The sequence below is a fragment of the Ranitomeya variabilis genome, chromosome 6 (genome assembly GCF_051348905.1).
Source record: "Ranitomeya variabilis isolate aRanVar5 chromosome 6, aRanVar5.hap1, whole genome shotgun sequence".
Classification (NCBI taxonomy): domain Eukaryota; kingdom Metazoa; phylum Chordata; class Amphibia; order Anura; family Dendrobatidae; genus Ranitomeya; species Ranitomeya variabilis.
The window spans coordinates 431,111,061-431,128,845 of NC_135237.1; the positions used below are offsets into that span (position 1 = coordinate 431,111,061).

A 17,785-nucleotide genomic window follows, 5' to 3' on the forward strand; every position below is an offset into this window, starting at 1 on the left:
TGGTAGCATGAGACGGACTTTACAACCCACACAAGTGGCTCAGGTAGTGCAGCTCATCCAGGATGGCACATCAATGAGAGCTGTGGCAAGAAGGTTTGCTGTGTCTGTCAGTGCAGTGTCCAGAGGTTGGAGGTGGTACCAGGAGACAGGCCAGTACACCAGGAGACGTGGAGGGGGCCGTAGGAGGGCAACAACCCAGCAGCAGGACCGCTACCTCAGCCTTTGTGCAAGGAGGAACAGGAGGAGCACTGCCAGAGCCCTGCAAAATGACCTCCAGCAGGCTACAAATGTGCATGTGTCTGCACAAACAGTTAGAAACCGACTGCATGAGGATGGTCTGAGTGCCCGATGTCCACAGATGTGGGTTGTGCTCACAGCCCAACACGGTGCAGGATGCTTGGCATTTGCCACAGAACACCAGGATTGGCAAATTCACCACTGTAGCCCTGTGCTCTTCAGATGAAAGCAGGCTCACACTGAGCACATGTGACAGACGTGACACAGTGATCTGCTGCCTGTAACATCCTTCAGCATGACCGGTTTGGCAGTGGGTCAGTAATGGCGTGGGGTGGCATTTCTTTGGAGGGCTGCACAGCCCTCCATGTGCTCGCCTGAGGTAGCAGTTATGACCCCATAGATGCTCCATATAATGCTGTCATGGCAGGTCCTTCTCGCGCAGGTGCGCAGGACCTGTGATGACGTCGCGGTCACATGACCGCGACGTCATGGCAGGTCCTTCTCGCGCAGGACCTGTGATGACATCGCGGTCACATGACCGTGACGTCATGGCAGGTCCTTCTCGCGTAGCATCCTTGGCACCGGAACCTGCCGCTTGCACTGCTGAGGACACCGCGCCAATATAATAATTATTATTATTTGTAACAGATCTTTTTACAATTGATGTTGCATAGGCAGCATCAATAGTAAAAAGTTGGTCACACAGGATTAATAGCTGCGTTAACGGAGTGCGTTAAACCGCGGTCCATTAACGCTGGCATTAACCCTGTGTGAGCGCTGACTGGAGGGGAGTATGGAGCGGGCACTGACTGCGGGGAGGAAGGAGCGGCCATGTTGCCACACATATACACACACACACACACATACATACACAGTATATATATTGGGGTTACCCGCTATCATTTGGGGCTCACTACCACCTTACTAGTTCTGTGCACTGGGCCTGGTAAGTTTTGCCTTTTACCTATGATATAGCCCCTCTTTTTTGCGGACCTCCACATGATTATACTATAGCTGGGCTTGATTTATCCTGCCTTATTTGGTTTTAATTTGCTATATAGCCCCCCTCCGTTCCTGTGGATTCCCACATTATCACACCGCAGTTGGGCTAGACTTACTTTGTCTTATTTGGCTTTACTTACTCAGTATATGGATAAGCATCCAAAAGAAACTTTAGATGGATGCATTACTTTAGAATTCCTATCTGCACCTTACTATTGTATGTACTTTTGTGTATCTGTCCTGATTGACAATTTTATAGTATGTGTTTTGTGATTTCTTGAAATAAATTTTTGTACTTTTTTACCTACTTATTGGTTACTCCAGTCTTTCTCCTACTTATATATATACACAGTATATATGTATAATAAATCTGTGCTTCTTTCACACATGAGATAAATAAAGAGTAGTCTTATTACAAGGCACATATCACTTGCAAACAATTAAATTATGACCCGGCAGTGAAAGAGTGACGGAAGCAATAAAGCCGTACCTTTTCGCTCATAAAGGGATTTACATTTGCGGAGCCAATGGCCAATCTCTCGACACAAAGCTTTTGAGAGCCAGCTGTACAGTGCGGTTTTGCACAGACTAAATTTAGACAGTTCTGCTCATCACAGCAATGCTGTGTGTCAGCCACATCAAAGCCCAAGGGCAGAAAGATAAGCAGTGAATACAGGTCACGTAGCTGCGGAGCTAACAAACTGTAAGAGAGCTCGCACTCCAGGGGATTCCAGGCAGTTTTGTCATCAACAATCTAGTATCCCCTGGGCCCCCACATCCATTGGTTGCTAAGCAACATTGGTGTTAATACCTCAGAGAAGAGATTCTTACCAGGCATCTGGCCGTTCATCTGGTTTTGCATGTGTGATGCAGGCGGACCCCCTCCTACCATTCCTTCTGAAGGCATGTTGTGTGAGCGTGGTGGTTGCGGAGGGCCACTCTGATTCATCCCTGCTGGACCCATAGGCATATTCTGTGTGGGGAGCTAAAGCAGATTTGCAAAATATTTAATGCAAGGTATAAAATATTACATATTTTACAGTCAGACTGGCACGGCAGTCATCATAGATAGAACTGCGGACTGCCAAAAGCCATGGAGCCGATGACAAATATTTGGGGACATTTATACTGCAATTATCTACAGTAGGTTTAGAGATTGAGAAGAGAAGGATACATACTGCAGTGCCAGGCTACAGGGGCACACCATCATCTGTATGCCAACTCGAAGGACGCTTCGCTGCTTTTCATCTGCTACTCACCCTCTGCTTCCTCACTCGTATTAGAACTATTGGCCCTATACATTGTTAACATCAGCCATCAGTAGAATGTGTATGGTAGCAGCCACATATTACACCTTGTTTGACTTCAGTTTTTAGCTTCGATTTGGGAGATAAACTGCCTTCAGGGAGTGGCATTGGCCATCTGATGTGTACAGCGGCATTAGAAGACGGCACAACTACCTTGCACTAACACAAACCTATAGTTTTCACCTCTGATGTCGCCACAAACAGGTAGTCATCGGGTTCCCCCTCCCCCATTTGAGAGCAGATGGATCAGCAAGGACCCGGATCCCTGTGATGTATCACTTACTGGGCTGCTCTATGTCAATTTGATAAAAACACACTAACTGCTGCAGATTTAGCAGTTCTCTCAATGCTGAGCTCTGTATAACCCCGCCCACACCACTGACTGGCAGCTTTTTGCCCATGTACAGTGCACACAGAGCAGCCAATCAATGTTAGGAGTGGAGATACACAGAGTTCATGAATGTGCAGGACTAATGGAGGCAGGTTCATTAGTCATCTACTATATAATTGTCTAAGGGGTACTTCCGTCTGTCTATCTGTAACTTCCGTCACGGAAATCCCGCGTCGCTGATTGGTCTCGCCAGCTGTCTGTCCTGGCTGCCGCGACCAATCAGCGACGGGCACAGTTCGGCAGAGAATTAGTCCCTCCCTACTCCCGTCCAGTCAGTGCCCGGCGCCCGCTCCATACTCCCCTCCAGTCAGCGCTCACAAAGGGTTAATGGCAGCGTTAACGGACAGCGTTATGCCGCGGGTAACACACTCCATTAATGCTGCTATTAACCCTGTGTGACCAACTTTTTACTATTGATGCTGCCTATGCAGCATCAATAGTAAAAAAATCTAATGTTAAAAATAATAAAAAAAAACCAAAAAACCTGCTAATCTCACCTTCCGCCGAGGCACGCGCGGCTGCCACCAGTTTCCGTTCCCAGAGATGCATTGCGAAATTACCCAGAAGACTTAGCAGTCTCGCGAGACCACTACGTCATCTGGGTAATTTCGCAATGCATCCTGGGAACGGAAGCTGGCGGCAGCCGCGCGCATCGACAGAGCTGCGCTGGACAGCGGAGGGTGAGTATAACTATTTTTTATTTTAATTATTTTTTTTTTTAACAGGGATATGGTGCCCACACTGCTAAATACTACGTGGGCTGGTTATATACTACATGGCTGCTATATACTACATGGGCAGTGTTATATACTATGTGGGCAGTGTTATATACTACGTGGGCAATATTATATACTGCGTGGCCTGTATTAACGCATCGGGTATTCCAGAACATGTCGTGGCCTGTGATATATATATATATATATATATATACATACATATACACACATATTCTAGAATACCCAATGCGTTAGAATCGGGCCACTATCTAGTATAGTGATAATCTCCTGCTGATAAAACAGTGATCTTATCAAAAAATACAGCAAGAAGCACAGTAAGTGACAGATCACTGGAATCAGGCTCTGTACCTCTACATTATGTTACTATCAGATTAGGTGGCGAAAACCTGCTGACAGATTCCCTTTAAAATGCATAATCCGCTGCTCCTGCAATCTCTGTTGATGTCACCGACCACCAGTGACCCAACTGCTGCAGCCACTGATTGGCTGCAGGGTCAGGAGTTGCCTATCAGTGGCTGCAGAAGTTAAGCGACATCACCGCTTCCAGCCTGGCGAGAAGGTGGGAGTAGCAGAGTATCCATGGTCATTGATTTAACTGACTATCCACTGCTAAATTTACGGTACCTTTTGAGCAGAGAATCTTTTTAAACAGCACAGGCAATAAAGAAACTTCTGTTTTTATAAATATTGATATTCACCATGCCATATCAAGTTCTTTTTAAAAAGTAAAAAAACAAACAAAAACACAACATGGTAAACTGCATAGATAGCATAAAAAGACCATTACTGAAGCTCATAATGGCCATCTGCACCCCACCATTTCCATGTTTGTATACCGTATATCCTCGAGTATGAGCCGACCCAAGTATAAGCCGAGGCACCCAATTTTGCCACCAAAAAATGGGAAAACTTATTGACTCGAATATAAGTTGGGTATGCATTGTCCCCTCATCATTATCATTGTATGCATGGCTCCTTATCCCCTATCCTTGTATGCATGGTTCCTATAAAAAAACAAACAAAAAAAAACACATCCTACTTACCTTCCCTGCGTGCCCTCGCTGCCATCACATGTCCCAGCTCATTAAGGTAATGAATATTCACTGCATGCCTATGGGAGTGGAGAGAAGTGAATGTTCATTACCTTAGTGAGCTGGGACATGTGATCCCTCATCTGGAAGAGCTGCTGGCGCCGGAACAAGATGCAGCGAGGGCGTGCAGGGAAGGTAAGTAGGATGTGTGCTGGAAGCCGGCGGCTGCGGCTGTAACTGTGTGCGCTATAAGAGAAATGAATATTCACTCCCAGCGCACAGGCTTTAGCCGCAGCTGCCGGCTCCTGCCTGTGCGACCCGCCGCTCTGACGCTTCCCACTTTCTGGGACAGTGACTCATGTATAAGCCTAGGGGAACGTTTTCAGCGCACAAAAAGGTGCTGAAAAACTCGGCTTATACACAAGTACCGTATATACTCGAGTATAAGCCGAGATTTTCAGCCCAAATTTTTGGGCTGAAAGTGCCCCTCTCGGCTTATACTCGAGTCACGGTCTGTGGCAGGGTCGGCGGGTGCGGGGGAGAGGGCGCTGAGGCATACTTACCTAGTCCCGGCGATCCTGACGCTCCCCCTGCTCGTCACACTGTCTTCGGGTGCCGCAGCTCTTCCCCTGTACAGCTGTCACGTGGGACCGCTCATTAAACTTATGAATATGGACTCCACTCCCATAGGGGTGGAGCCGCATAGTCATTTCTCTAATCAGCGGTGCCGGTGACCGCTGATAGAGGAAGAGGCTGCGGCACCCGGAGACCAGCTGTCCGGGGGAAGATCTATGGGGCCAAACTGAACGCTGCAGAGCATATAGGGCACAGCTATATAAGGAGCATCTATGGGGCCATACTGAACGCTGCAGAGCATATAGGGCACAGCTTTAGAAGGAGCATCTATGGGGCCATACTGAACGCTGCAGAGCATATAGGGCACAGCTTTATAATGAGCATCTATGGGGCCAAACTGAACGCTGCAAAGCATATAGGGCACAGCTTTATAATGAGCATCTATGGGACCAAACTGAACGGTGCAGAGCATATATGGCACAGCTTTATATGGAGCATCTATAGGGCCATAATGAACGGTGCAGAGCATTCTATATGGCACAGCTTTATATGGAGCATCTATGGGGCAATAATGAATGGTATGGAGCATCTATTTTTATTTTTGAAATTCACCGGTAGCTGCTCCATTTTCCACCCTAGGCTTATACTCGAGTCAATAAGTTTTCCCAGTTTTTTGTGGCAAAATTAGGGGGGGTCGGCTTATACTCGGGTCGGCTTATACTCGAGTATATACGGTATATACATTTCTTTAGGGCATGTTCACGTGGCACTTACTCGCTTCAGAAATTCGCTGTGGATTTGCTTCACATTTCACCCTCATAAAGAGGCTAAGAATGAAAACTCTGCAATACATATTTTAAATCTGCAGCGCCAATCAACTCACACTGCCCTGTGGATTATCTCTGCTGCACATGGAGCAAAATCTCATCCACAATGCTGCTATTGTAAGGCTAAGTGCACACATTGCAGAATTCTGCGCCTCCTGCCACGGGTATATCGCATGCGGAATTGGCATGCATATTCCCGCTAAAAACTAGCGTTTTGCAAGCATAATTAGCTTGCAGAATGCTAGCGTTTTCCAAGCGATCTGTAGCATCGCTTGGAAAACTGATTGACAGGTTGGTCACACTTGTCAAACAGTGTTTGACAAGTGTGACCAACTTTTTACTATTGATGCAGCATCAATAGTAAAAGATAGAATGTTAAAAATAATTTAAAAAAAATTTAAAAAATGGTTATTCTCACCTTCCGCAGACAGCCAATCTCCTCAACGGCTTCCGTTACTATAGATGCTGTGTGTAGGACCTTCGATGACGTCGCGGTCACATGACCGCAATGTCATCGCAGGTCCTTCACACACAGCATCCCTGGGAACAGAAGCGGCCGCGTGCACCGCTGAGAGGCGGGAAGACTCCGGGGCCATCGAAGGTGAGCATATCACGATTTTTTTATTTTATTTTATTTTTTTTAACTAATTATATGGTGCCCAGTCCGTGGAGGAGAGTCTCCTCTCCTTCACCCTGGGTACCAACCGCACATGATCTGCTTACTTCCCGCATGGTGGGCATAGCCCCATGCGGGAAGTAAGCAGATCAATGCATTCCTAGGTGTGCGGAATCCCCGCGATTCCGCAAATTTAATGAACATGCTGCGTTTTTTTCTGGAATGCGATTCCGCTCAGGAAAACAACGCAGCATGTGCACAAAAAATGCGGATTGCATTCTATTAAATAGGATGCTTAATGGGAGCGTTTGTTTTTTGTTTTTTTGCGGTTTTATAGCGTTTTTATAGCGAAAAATCTGCTACGTGTGCACACAGCCTAATATTGATTTTCCATCCACAGAATGGTGAAATATTTGATGAAGTAAAAAAAATCAGAGCGGACCTGTCACCAAATTGTTCATGTTGAAACGGACACTAAATTAAATAGTGGCTCCAAAGAGGAATAAAACTTTTTTTTTTACAAAAAAAATTTTGCTTGCCTGTTGCGGAGATGTTAGCAATTACAGTATTTTTGGGACTATAAGATGCACTTTTTTCCCAAAAAGTTTTGGGGGAAAATGGGGTGCGTCTTACAGTTGGAAGTACTTACAGTTAGCGTGGTGGCACCTGGAGTCGGGCGATTCTTCCTGTGGTCTGACGCTGCAGGGCGATGAGCTCTCTCCCATCCCAGCCTGGAGCGGCAGGTTCGGCGGTGCGGGGTGCTCAGGCGACATTTTGTGAAAGCCTCCTCACTTCTATTGCCTCGTCTCTGAGTTCTCGTCTCCCGAGATCTCTGGACGAGATCTCGTTGCCAAGATCTCAATCTGCGCCTGGGGAATGAATCTTGCCGCCGGAGGCGGCACATGCACAGATTGAAATCTTGGCTCAGGAATCTCGTTGCCGAGCTCTCGATCTGAGCATGTGCCACCTCCAGTGGCCATTTTCCCGGAGGCCACAGCATCAAGGCAATAGAAGTGCGAGGGCTTTCACAAACTGTCGCCGGAGCCCGCTGCACCACCGCCGAACCTGCAGCACCAGTCTGGGATGGAATTTCCTGGAGACCACCGCATTGCAGCAATGGATGTGTGGGGGCTCCGGGCTTTCAAAAAATGTCACCGTAGTCCCCCACACCGCCGAACCTGCGCACCAATCTGGGTCATATCATCGCCGGACCACCAAACACCCCCTGTGACTCCACTCCACCAGCGTTGCCGATCCCCCACCCAAAATTCAGGACTGTAAGACGGACCCCATTTGACGCATTGATTTCCCCCCCATTTTCCTTCTGAAAATATGCTTTGTGTCTTATGGTCTGGTGCGCCTTATAGTCGACCATAAGTCTTTAATAGCAGGCACACTGTTAGCCACAGCTGCCAGCTTCCTGCAGTGGTTGTGCGATCACATGTGCCTGCTATTAAAGAGAATGAATATTCATCGCTTCCCACACCCATAGTCCCGCCCACCTCTTTGCACTGAAGATGGAACTGAGAGGTGGGCGGAACTATGGCCTTGTGGAGCAGTGAATATTCACACCCATGGTAGTGGACAGTAGTGAATATTCATTCTCTTTAATAGCAGGTACATGTGATGGCACAACCACTGCAGGAATCCGGCAGCTGTGGCTAACAGTGTGCCTGCTATTAAAGAAATTGATTATTCACTGCGCTCCAAACCAGGACTTGGGGAGCAGTGAGAATTCCAGAAGCTTACCTCAGCTTGTAAGTAGTGCATGACGTCACTGCCATGTGCTGATTACAAGCTGAAATCAGCTGGCAATCAAAACAAGTGAGGGAGCACAGGGAATGGGTTATTTATGTGTGCAGCATGATGGGGGCCATAAATACCAGGATACAGGTGAGGAGACCATGTATACCAGGATGGGGTGAGAGGACCATGTATATAAGGATGAGGGTGAGGGGGACCATGTACAGTGTAGGAAATAATTATTTGATCCCTTGCTGATTTTGTAAGTTTGCCCCCTGACAAAGACATGAACAGTTAATAATTTTAAGGGTATATAAATTTGCATTTTGCAGTGAGAAATAACTATTTGATCCTCTACCAACCATTAGGAGTTCTGGTTCCTACAAACCAGTTAGACGCTCCTAATCAACTCTTTACCTGCATTAAAAAGACAGCTGTCTTAGGCTAAGTTCACATTAGCGTTTCTGTGCGCAGCGTAACATCTGCATGCACAAACGCATGCAAAAGCATGGTTACGCCTGCGCATCATCTTGCGCATGCCGCAAACAAAAAAGCTGCGTGTGCATGCGTTTTGGCCTGCGTTTGCGTTTTTTTTTTTTTTTTTTTTTATACGCATGGTGGAAGCGGTGACATTTTCTGGAAATGCGCAGTCTAAAGTACACATGCATAGCGAATGCATGTCATTGCGTACCAATGCGTTTTTTGACGCAATTGTCCGCATGCGGATGATTGCGCAATATTTGACGCCTCATAAGATGCAACATGTTGCGTTCGCCGGAAACCGCTGCACACCGTGAAACGACGCATTTATACACATCTGCATGTAAAAGCATGTCCCTGCGTACACCATGTTAAAAGATATGTACACATGACGTATGCGGATCACACGCTGCGCACAGAAATGCTAATGTGAACCCGGCCTTACATAGTCACCTTTATAAAAGACTCCTGTCCACAGAGTCAATTAATCAGTCAGACTCTAACCTCTACAACAGTGATGGCGAACCTCCACACACTCCACTCTCTACCGATGTTCAAATGTATTTGCGTCTTTTAGACGCTAATACATTTAAACCAGGGGTGGGGACCCTGAGGCCCGCGGTGACTTTTCATGCCGCGCGTGCATTTTGCAGGCCTGTGATGGGATTCTGATAAATAAGTGGGTTTTAGGTTGCCATTTCAGCACTCGGTCTCTAAAAGGTTCGCCATCACTGCTCTACAACATAGGCAAGACCAAAGAGCTTTATAAGGATGTCAGGTACAAGATCATAGACCTGCACAAGGCTGGAATTGGCTACAAAACCATAAGTAAGATACTGGGTGAGAAGGAGACAACTGTTGCAATAGTAAGAAAATGGAAGAAATACAAAATGACCATCAATCGTCATCAATCTAGGGCACCATGCAAAATCTCACCTTGTAAGGTATCCTTGATCATGAGGAAGGTGAGAGATCAGCCTAAAACTACATGGGGGGAACTTGTTAATGATCCCAAGGCAGCTGGGACCACAGTCACCAAGAAAACCATTGCTAACCCATTACACCGTAAAGGTTTAAAATCCTGAAGTGCCCGCAAGGTCCCCCTGCTGAAGAAGCGACATGTGTCGGCACGTCTTAAGTTTGCCAATGAACACCTGGATGATTCTGTGAGTGATTGGGAGAAGGTGCTGTGGTCAGAGGAGACAAAAATTTAGGTCTTTGGCATTAACTCAATTCGCCGTGTTTGGAGGAAGAGAAATGCTGCCTATGACCCGAAGAACACCATCGCCACTGTCAAGCATGGAGGTGGAAACATTGTTTTGGGGGTGTTTCTCTGTTAAGGGCACTGGACTACTTCACCGCATCAATGGGAGAATGGATGGAGCCATGTACCGTAAAATCCTGAGTGACAACCTCCTTCCCTCCGCCAGGACATTAAAAATGGGTCGTGGCTGGGTCTTCCAGCAAGACAATGACCCAAAACATACAGCCAAGGCTCAAAAAGAAACACATTAAGATCATGGAGTGGCCTAGCCAGTATCCATACCTTAATCCCATAGAAAACTTATGGAGGGAGATGAAGCTCCGAGTTGCCAAGCGACAGCCTCAAAATCTTAATGATTTAGAGATGATCTGCAAAGAGAAGTGGAGCAAAATTCCTCCTGACATGTGCGCAAACCTCATCATCAACTACAAAACGTCTGACTGCTGTGCTTGCCAACAAGGATTTTGCCACCAAGTATTATGGTCTTGTTTGCCAGAGGGATCAAATACTTATTTCTCACAGCAAAATGCAAATCAATGTATATAATTTATACAATGTGATTTTCTGGATTTTATTTTTGAAATTCTATCTCTCAATGTTAAAATTAACCTACCCTTAAAATTATAGACTGCTCATGACTTTTTCAATGGGCAAACTTACAAAAGAGGGATTTTTGGTTCTTACCGTAAAATCTCTTTCTTGGAGCCTTCATTGGGGGACACAGGTAACCATGGGTGTATGCTGCTGTCACTAGGAGGCTGACACTATGCAAATAAAGAAGTAACTCCTCCCCGGCAGTATACACCCTCCGACAGGCACCAGGCAACTCAGTTGGTGCAAAAGCAGTAGTAGGAACAGGTAATATAAAACTCAACCTATGTACCAACCCACAACAACGGCACGTTAGCCAACACGGTACAACTTCAAGGGAGGGTGCTGTGTCCCCCAATGAAGGCTCCAAGAAAGAGATTTTACGGTAAGAACCAAAAATCCCTCTTTCTTTCTCGCTTCATTGGGGGACACAGGTAACCATGGGACGTCCCAAAGCAGTCCCTAGGGCGGGTATTCTGCAGAAAAAGAGGAGTCAGGTTGGCCGGTGAGAAACCGCCGCCTGCAGTATCCTCCTACTCAGGCTCGCGTCCGCGGAAGCCTGAGTATGCACCCCGTAGAATTTGACAAAGGTGTGCATGGAAGACCACGTAGCGGCCTTGCAAACCTGCGAGGCCGAAGCTTGGTGACGAACTGCCCAGGAAGCACCCACAGCCCGGGTAGAGTGAGCCTTCACCCCCGAAGGAGGCTGTTTGTCTTGGACGCGGTATGCCTCCAAAACCGCTGAACGGATCCAACGAGCAATCGTGGATTTGGAGGCAGGAAGACCCTTTCGACGCCCATCCGAGACGACGAACAGAGGATCGGCCTGACGAAAAGAGGCAGTTCTGGCGATGTAAATCCGGATAGCCCTGACCACATCCAGCTTGTGAAGGGATTTCTCCAATGGATGAACCGGGGAAGGGCAAAAGGACGGGAGGACAATGTCCTCGTTGATATGAAAAGATGAGACAACTTTCGGTAAGAAGGAAGGAACCGGACGAAGAACCACCTTGTCTTGATGCAGGACCAGAAAGGGAGAACGACAGGATAAAGCCGCCAGCTCTGAAACCCTTCTAATGGAGGTGATGGCGATCAAAAAGGCTACCTTCCAGGATAGAAGCGAGAAGGAAACATCCTGAAGTGGTTCAAAGGGCGGCCGCTGCAGGGCATCTAAGACGAGGTTGAGATCCCAAGGCTCAACAGGAGACCGGTAAGGGGGAGCTATATGAGCGACCCCCTGGATGAAGATCCTCACCTGAGGCAGGGAAGCCAGGTCTCTTTGAAAAAGAATTGATAGAGCGGAGATCTGACCCTTCAAGGTGCTAAGGGAAAGACCCGAATCTAGGCCCGTTTGAAGAAAGCTGAGAAGGGAAGGAAGGGAAAAGGTCATAGGAAACAGATTGTTATCCTGACACCACCGGAAAAAGGCCTTCCAACATCTGTGGTAGACACGCGATGAGGCCGGTTTTCTCGCTCTTATCATAGTCTGGATGACGCTATGAGAAAAACCCGCATTCTTCAGGACCGCGGCCTCAACGGCCATACCGTTAAATTGAGCGACCGAGAATTCGGGTGGGAGAGAGGCCCCTGTGAAAGAAGGTCCGGAAGATCCGGAAGTCTCCACGGAACATCCGATAACATATTTATCAGCTCTGCGTACCAGGCTCTGCGAGGCCAATCTGGAGCTACCAAGAGTACGGGGACCCCTTCCGACTTGATCTTCTTTACGACCCTTGGGATCAGAGGGAGAGGCGGGAACAGATAGGGCATCCGGAACTGGGACCAAGAGATCACGAGAGCGTCGCATCCGACGGCCATCGGGTCCCGAGACCTGGCGACGTACTGGGGAACTTTGTGGTTTGCCCGGGAGGCCATCAAGTCGACGTCCGGAACGCCCCACCGCTGGCAAATCTGGCTGAAGATTGCTGGAAGAAGAGACCACTCGCCCGCCACGATGCCCTGGCGACTTAGAAAGTCGGCCTCCCAATTGTCCACTCCTGGGATGTGGACGGCTGACAGAGAGGGAACATGACCCTCCGCCCAGCGGAAAATTTTTGCTACTTCCGCCATGACTTGACTGCTGCGAGTCCCCCCTTGGTGATTTATGTATGCCACGGCCGTGGCGTTGTCCGACTGAATGCGGACCGGCTTTCCCGAAAGGAGAGACTCCCAGCGGATGAGGGCTAGGAAGATGGCTCTGATTTCCAAGAGGTTGATCGAGAGGCCCGCCTCTTGAGCAGTCCAGCGGCCCTGGGCTGTGAGGTGGAGAAAGACCGCTCCCCAACCTTGGAGACTGGCGTCGGTGGTAATCACCTGCCAGTGGGGGGGTAAAAATGACCTCCCGCGCAGAATGGAGGTGGACAGCGTCCACCAAGAGAGAGACTGTCTCGCCCTGGGGGAGAGGCGAAACGGACGGTCCAGGGAAAGCGGGTTCCTGTCCCAGGCAGACAGAAGAGCCAGCTGGAGGGGACGAGAGTGGAACTGAGCATAGGGGACCGCTTCCATAGAAGCGACCATTCTCCCCAGAACTCTCATGGCTAGACGAAGGGACAGAGGACTCGGACCCTTTAGCGCTCTGACACCCCGACGAAGAGAAAGAAACTTCTCCTTGGGAAGGAAGACCTGAGCCCGAAAGGTATTGAATTCCATGCCTAGGAACTCCAGCCGTTGGGTTGGAATCAAGGAAGACTTCTGGTAGTTGATCAACCAGCCTAGGCGAACTAAGGTGTCCAGAGTAAGATGGAGGCTCTGGCTGCAATCCCCCTGGGATGGGCCCTTGATCAATAGGTCGTCGAGGTATGGGATTACCAGAATCCCTTTTGAACGCAGGATGGCCATGACAGCTGCCATGACCTTCGTAAAGACCCTGGGAGCAGATGCCAGCCCGAAGGGGAGGGCAGCGAACTGGTAATGATGCTCCCTGATCGCGAATCGGAGGAACCTCTGATGCTGCACGCTAATAGGAATGTGAAGGTACGCATCCCGAATGTCCACTGAGCACAGAAACTCTCCCGGCTCCATGGACGCGATCACCGAGCGCAGAGATTCCATTTTGAAGTGTTGAATCCGAAGGTGGCGGTTCAATCGTTTGAGATCCAGAATCGGACGGAGAGAGCCGTCCTTTTTTGGAACCACGAACAGGTTTGAATAAAACCCGGAAAACCGCTGACGAAAAGGCACCGGCACTACGACTCCCGAGGCGAGGAGCGAATCGACGGCTTGGAGAAGCCCTGGGAGATGAGAGGGCTTTTTGGGAGGACGAGAGAGCATGAAACGTCTTCCTGGGGGCGAAGAAAACTCTATTTTGAAGCCTGACGTGACGATCTCCCTGACCCAGGCGTCGTCGACTACTGAAAGCCAAACCTCTGAGAATAGAAGAAGGCGGCCTCCCACCCTGGAAGGAGTTCCAGGTGGGGGCGACCCGTCATTTATTAGAAAACCTGCGGCCCCGAGATCCCGATGGTTTTGCGGAGTGGCTCTTGGCTCTCCAGCGTGGCGGAGGCCTGAAAGAAGGTTTTCTTCGGTCCCCTTGTGAGGAGGAACGGTCCTGGACGGGGTTTCCCGAAGAGGCAAAAGACCGAAAGGGACGAAAGGACTGGGGACCCCTCCTGTTGAAGGGACGTTTAGGCTTGGACTGGGGTAAGGAGGTACTCTTACCGCCAGTAGCGTCCGAGATCATTTTATCTAGCTGCGAGCCGAAGAGTCTGGAGCCCTGGAAGGGCAGACCCGTGAGCGATTTCTTAGATGCGGGGTCAGCGTTCCACGCCTTTAACCAAAGAATCCGGCGAATGGCGACAATGTTGCCATTAGCCCTGGTAGAGCAGGCCGCTGCATCAAGGGAGGCATTCATCAGGTATTTTCCTGCCAGTGAAATCTGATCCGCTAATTCAGACAGTTCTTCAGCAGGAGCAGAGGCCGAAATGCCCCTGCGCAGGGTCTTGGCCCAGGCTGAAACAGCCTTGGCTACCCATGACGAGGCGAAACTAGGGCAAAGGGAGGCTCCGGAGGCCTCAAATGCTGATTTTGCTAGCGCCTCGATTTGTCTGTCCGAGGGGTCCTTAAGGGAAGCCGCGTCCGGAATAGACAGAACTGTCTGTGAGGATAGCCTGGACACAGGCGGGTCGACCTTAGGAGACTCGGACCACTTGGAGACCAGGTCGGAGTGAAAAGGGTATAACACATCAAGCAGTTTCCTGCCTGGGAAACGCTTGCCAGGGTTTTCCCAGTGAGTGGCGGTAGTGTTGTCAAACTCCTTGTGATTAGGGAAAACCCTAGAGGGACGTTTAATCCGTTTAAAAGCAACGGAGACGTCCTGAGAGCTTGCCTCATCCTCCTTAAGATCAAGCATCTGAATGATAGCTGAGATAAGGCTATCAACCATGTCTTGTGTTCCGGAAGTCTGATCTGCATCCGAGTCAGATTCCGACTGAGAAGTTACGTCAGACCCGAGGTCCGCCTGTGAGGAAGGGGAACGGGCAGATAGGGGAATCCCGATGTGGTCCGGTGAACTGGAGAAGGATCTAGATAAGGTCCGTTTTCTGTCTCTTTTGTCCGGTTTGCCTCTGTGAGAGTCTAGGACAGGTGCGAGCGAATCGCCGTGAGAGGCGTTCGTGGCACTGGTGGCATTAGAGAGAAGCGGGATGCGTTCAAGTGCCTGGACCAGGGACTGAGAAACCTTAGTCAGGTCGGACACAGATTGAGACATAGCAACAGCCCACTCCGGGGGAGGGGGGGTGCACTCGTCCCGGGACCCTGAAACTTCCAGGGGAGCTGACATGGTGGGAGGAACGCAGGACGGGCAGAAAGGAGATGGCTGACCTGAAACCCACTTTTTCTTACAGTGAGCGCAGGCGTAATGGATGGCCGTAGGGGCAAAGGCCGGGGTGGGGTCGGACATAGGTGGATATTACCTTGTCCCCAGAGAATACTGCCAGGTGGAGTAGGAGGTAGCGCTGAGCCTGGTGAAAGACAGCGGTAACCGCAGGTGCCTGTGTTCCCCCGAGAAATCCTGTGTCCCACGCGATGAGCAGACGCTGACAGGGAGCAGGAAGCAGGAGAAAAGAGCGCGGAGAAAGTGCGACGCTGTGGGCGTGCACAGGACCGAAGGGGGGAAAGAAAGGAACGCCCCCTGTAAAACTGAAAGCAATCCGGCCGCTATACCGTCGACCGCCACAAGAGGGCGCTCAAGCGGCAAGAAAGGGAAAAGCAGGGAGACGCTACACATCCCGGCCGCACTAATTCCGGCCACCACCAGAGGGCGCTCAAGCGCTAAGAAAGGGAAAATGAGGCAGAGAGAAATGGCGGGCGAACAAGCCTGCAAGTTTGAATAAGGAGGGGGAAAAGATGCCAGCCTTCCTGCACTCATTCCTACGTGGTCTCAACGCCCGAATATGCAGCCCACTTCCCTGTCAGATGCTCCCCTATGGTAAGAGGAGATCGCTGCTGGGCAGGGTATTGGTGTGGGTTTGTTGATTGAAGATTCCCTACCTGCAGATGAGGAATCATCAGGATCCCTGGTAGATAGAGGGTCCTGGAAGTAGTCCTCCTTCCCGCGCCACGACTCTCCGGCGCAGAAGACTGCGTCGACCTCTGCACAGGGGGAGAGGGTCACTGGATGTGACCGCCGTCTTCCTCTCAGCCCGCTCCGAGGAGAGGGATGAGGAGGGGAAACGGGCAGGACTGGCCACCGAAGAAAGGGTCACCCTGAACACCCGAATGGGTGACAGGGGACAGAGTCCTGCCCAGCGGGTCCGAGAGGGTGCGATGTGGGTGATACCACACTGCTCTCTCGGTCGCTCAAAGTGGGGAAGACAGGGTGAGAAAACTGCACCCTGTTACCCTGAAGAAAGAGTCTGAAAAAGAAAGGGGAAATGATTAAAAACACACAACAAATCCCTGTAAAAGAAATGCGGATCTGGTGTTAGATCCAGGTCCGCCTCCTACAGACACTAAGCAAAAACTGAGTTGCCTGGTGCCTGTCGGAGGGTGTATACTGCCGGGGAGGAGTTACTTCTTTATTTGCATAGTGTCAGCCTCCTAGTGACAGCAGCATACACCCATGGTTACCTGTGTCCCCCAATGAAGCGAGAAAGAAAGTCTGCTATATACTACGTGGCCTGTGCTATATGCTATGTGGCTGCTATATATATATATATATATATATATATATATATACACACACACACACACACACACACACACACACACACACACATACATACATACATACATACATACATACATACATACATACATACATACATACATACATACATATATATATATATATATATATATATACACATACACACACATACATACATATTCTAGAATACCCGATGCATTAGAATCGGGCCACCATCTAGTAGTTCATAAACAACATATCCCACGTCTACTTTACATCAGCACAATTTTTGAAACAAAATTTAGATTAACCATTTAAATGCTGTTGTCCATCTCTGACATCAGCACTTAAAATGATGCAATCGTCCGTGTGCATCGGCTACCAAACGCCCCCCAAAGTGGGATACCGAGGAACCAGTGGATTAACATGGCAGCCATTTAAGGCCCCTATAACTGCCATTTTGGTCCTCCTGAGCTCAATAGTACATCCCTGTGGTCAATGCATACTCCAATACTGTGGTATGGGAGTTTATAGGACAAGCAATCAAAATAGGGATTTTTGTGTACTCACCGTAAAATCCTTTTCTCCGAGCCCATCATTGGGGGACACAGACCATGGGTGTATGCTGCTGCCACTAGGAGGCTGACACTAAGTGAAAACAAAGAAAGTTAGCTCCTCCCCTGCAGTATACACCCTCCTGCTGGCTCACAGCTAACCAGTTCAGTGCAAAAGCAGTAGGAGATCAATAACAACATATGAGCGTATATAGCATGTCATATTATATATGAGGAGTATAGCATGTCAGAATATAAAAACAAGCACAAGCTAATAGGGTGGGAGCTGTGTCCCCCAATGATGG

At 49.0% G+C, this 17,785-nt stretch overlaps 1 protein-coding gene across 4 annotated transcripts in view; it reads right to left on the reverse strand.

Moving 5' to 3' along the window:
* The window catches only part of SS18 (SS18 subunit of BAF chromatin remodeling complex), a 77,885-nt gene that overhangs the window by 39,209 nt on the left and 20,891 nt on the right, over positions 1-17,785 (reverse strand). For all 4 annotated transcript variants that reach the window (XM_077270393.1, XM_077270392.1, XM_077270391.1 and 1 more), the window contains exon 4: positions 2,071-2,224. In XM_077270393.1, the coding sequence (XP_077126508.1) occupies positions 2,071-2,224 (154 nt within the window). The remainder of the gene's footprint in view (positions 1-2,070; positions 2,225-17,785) is intronic.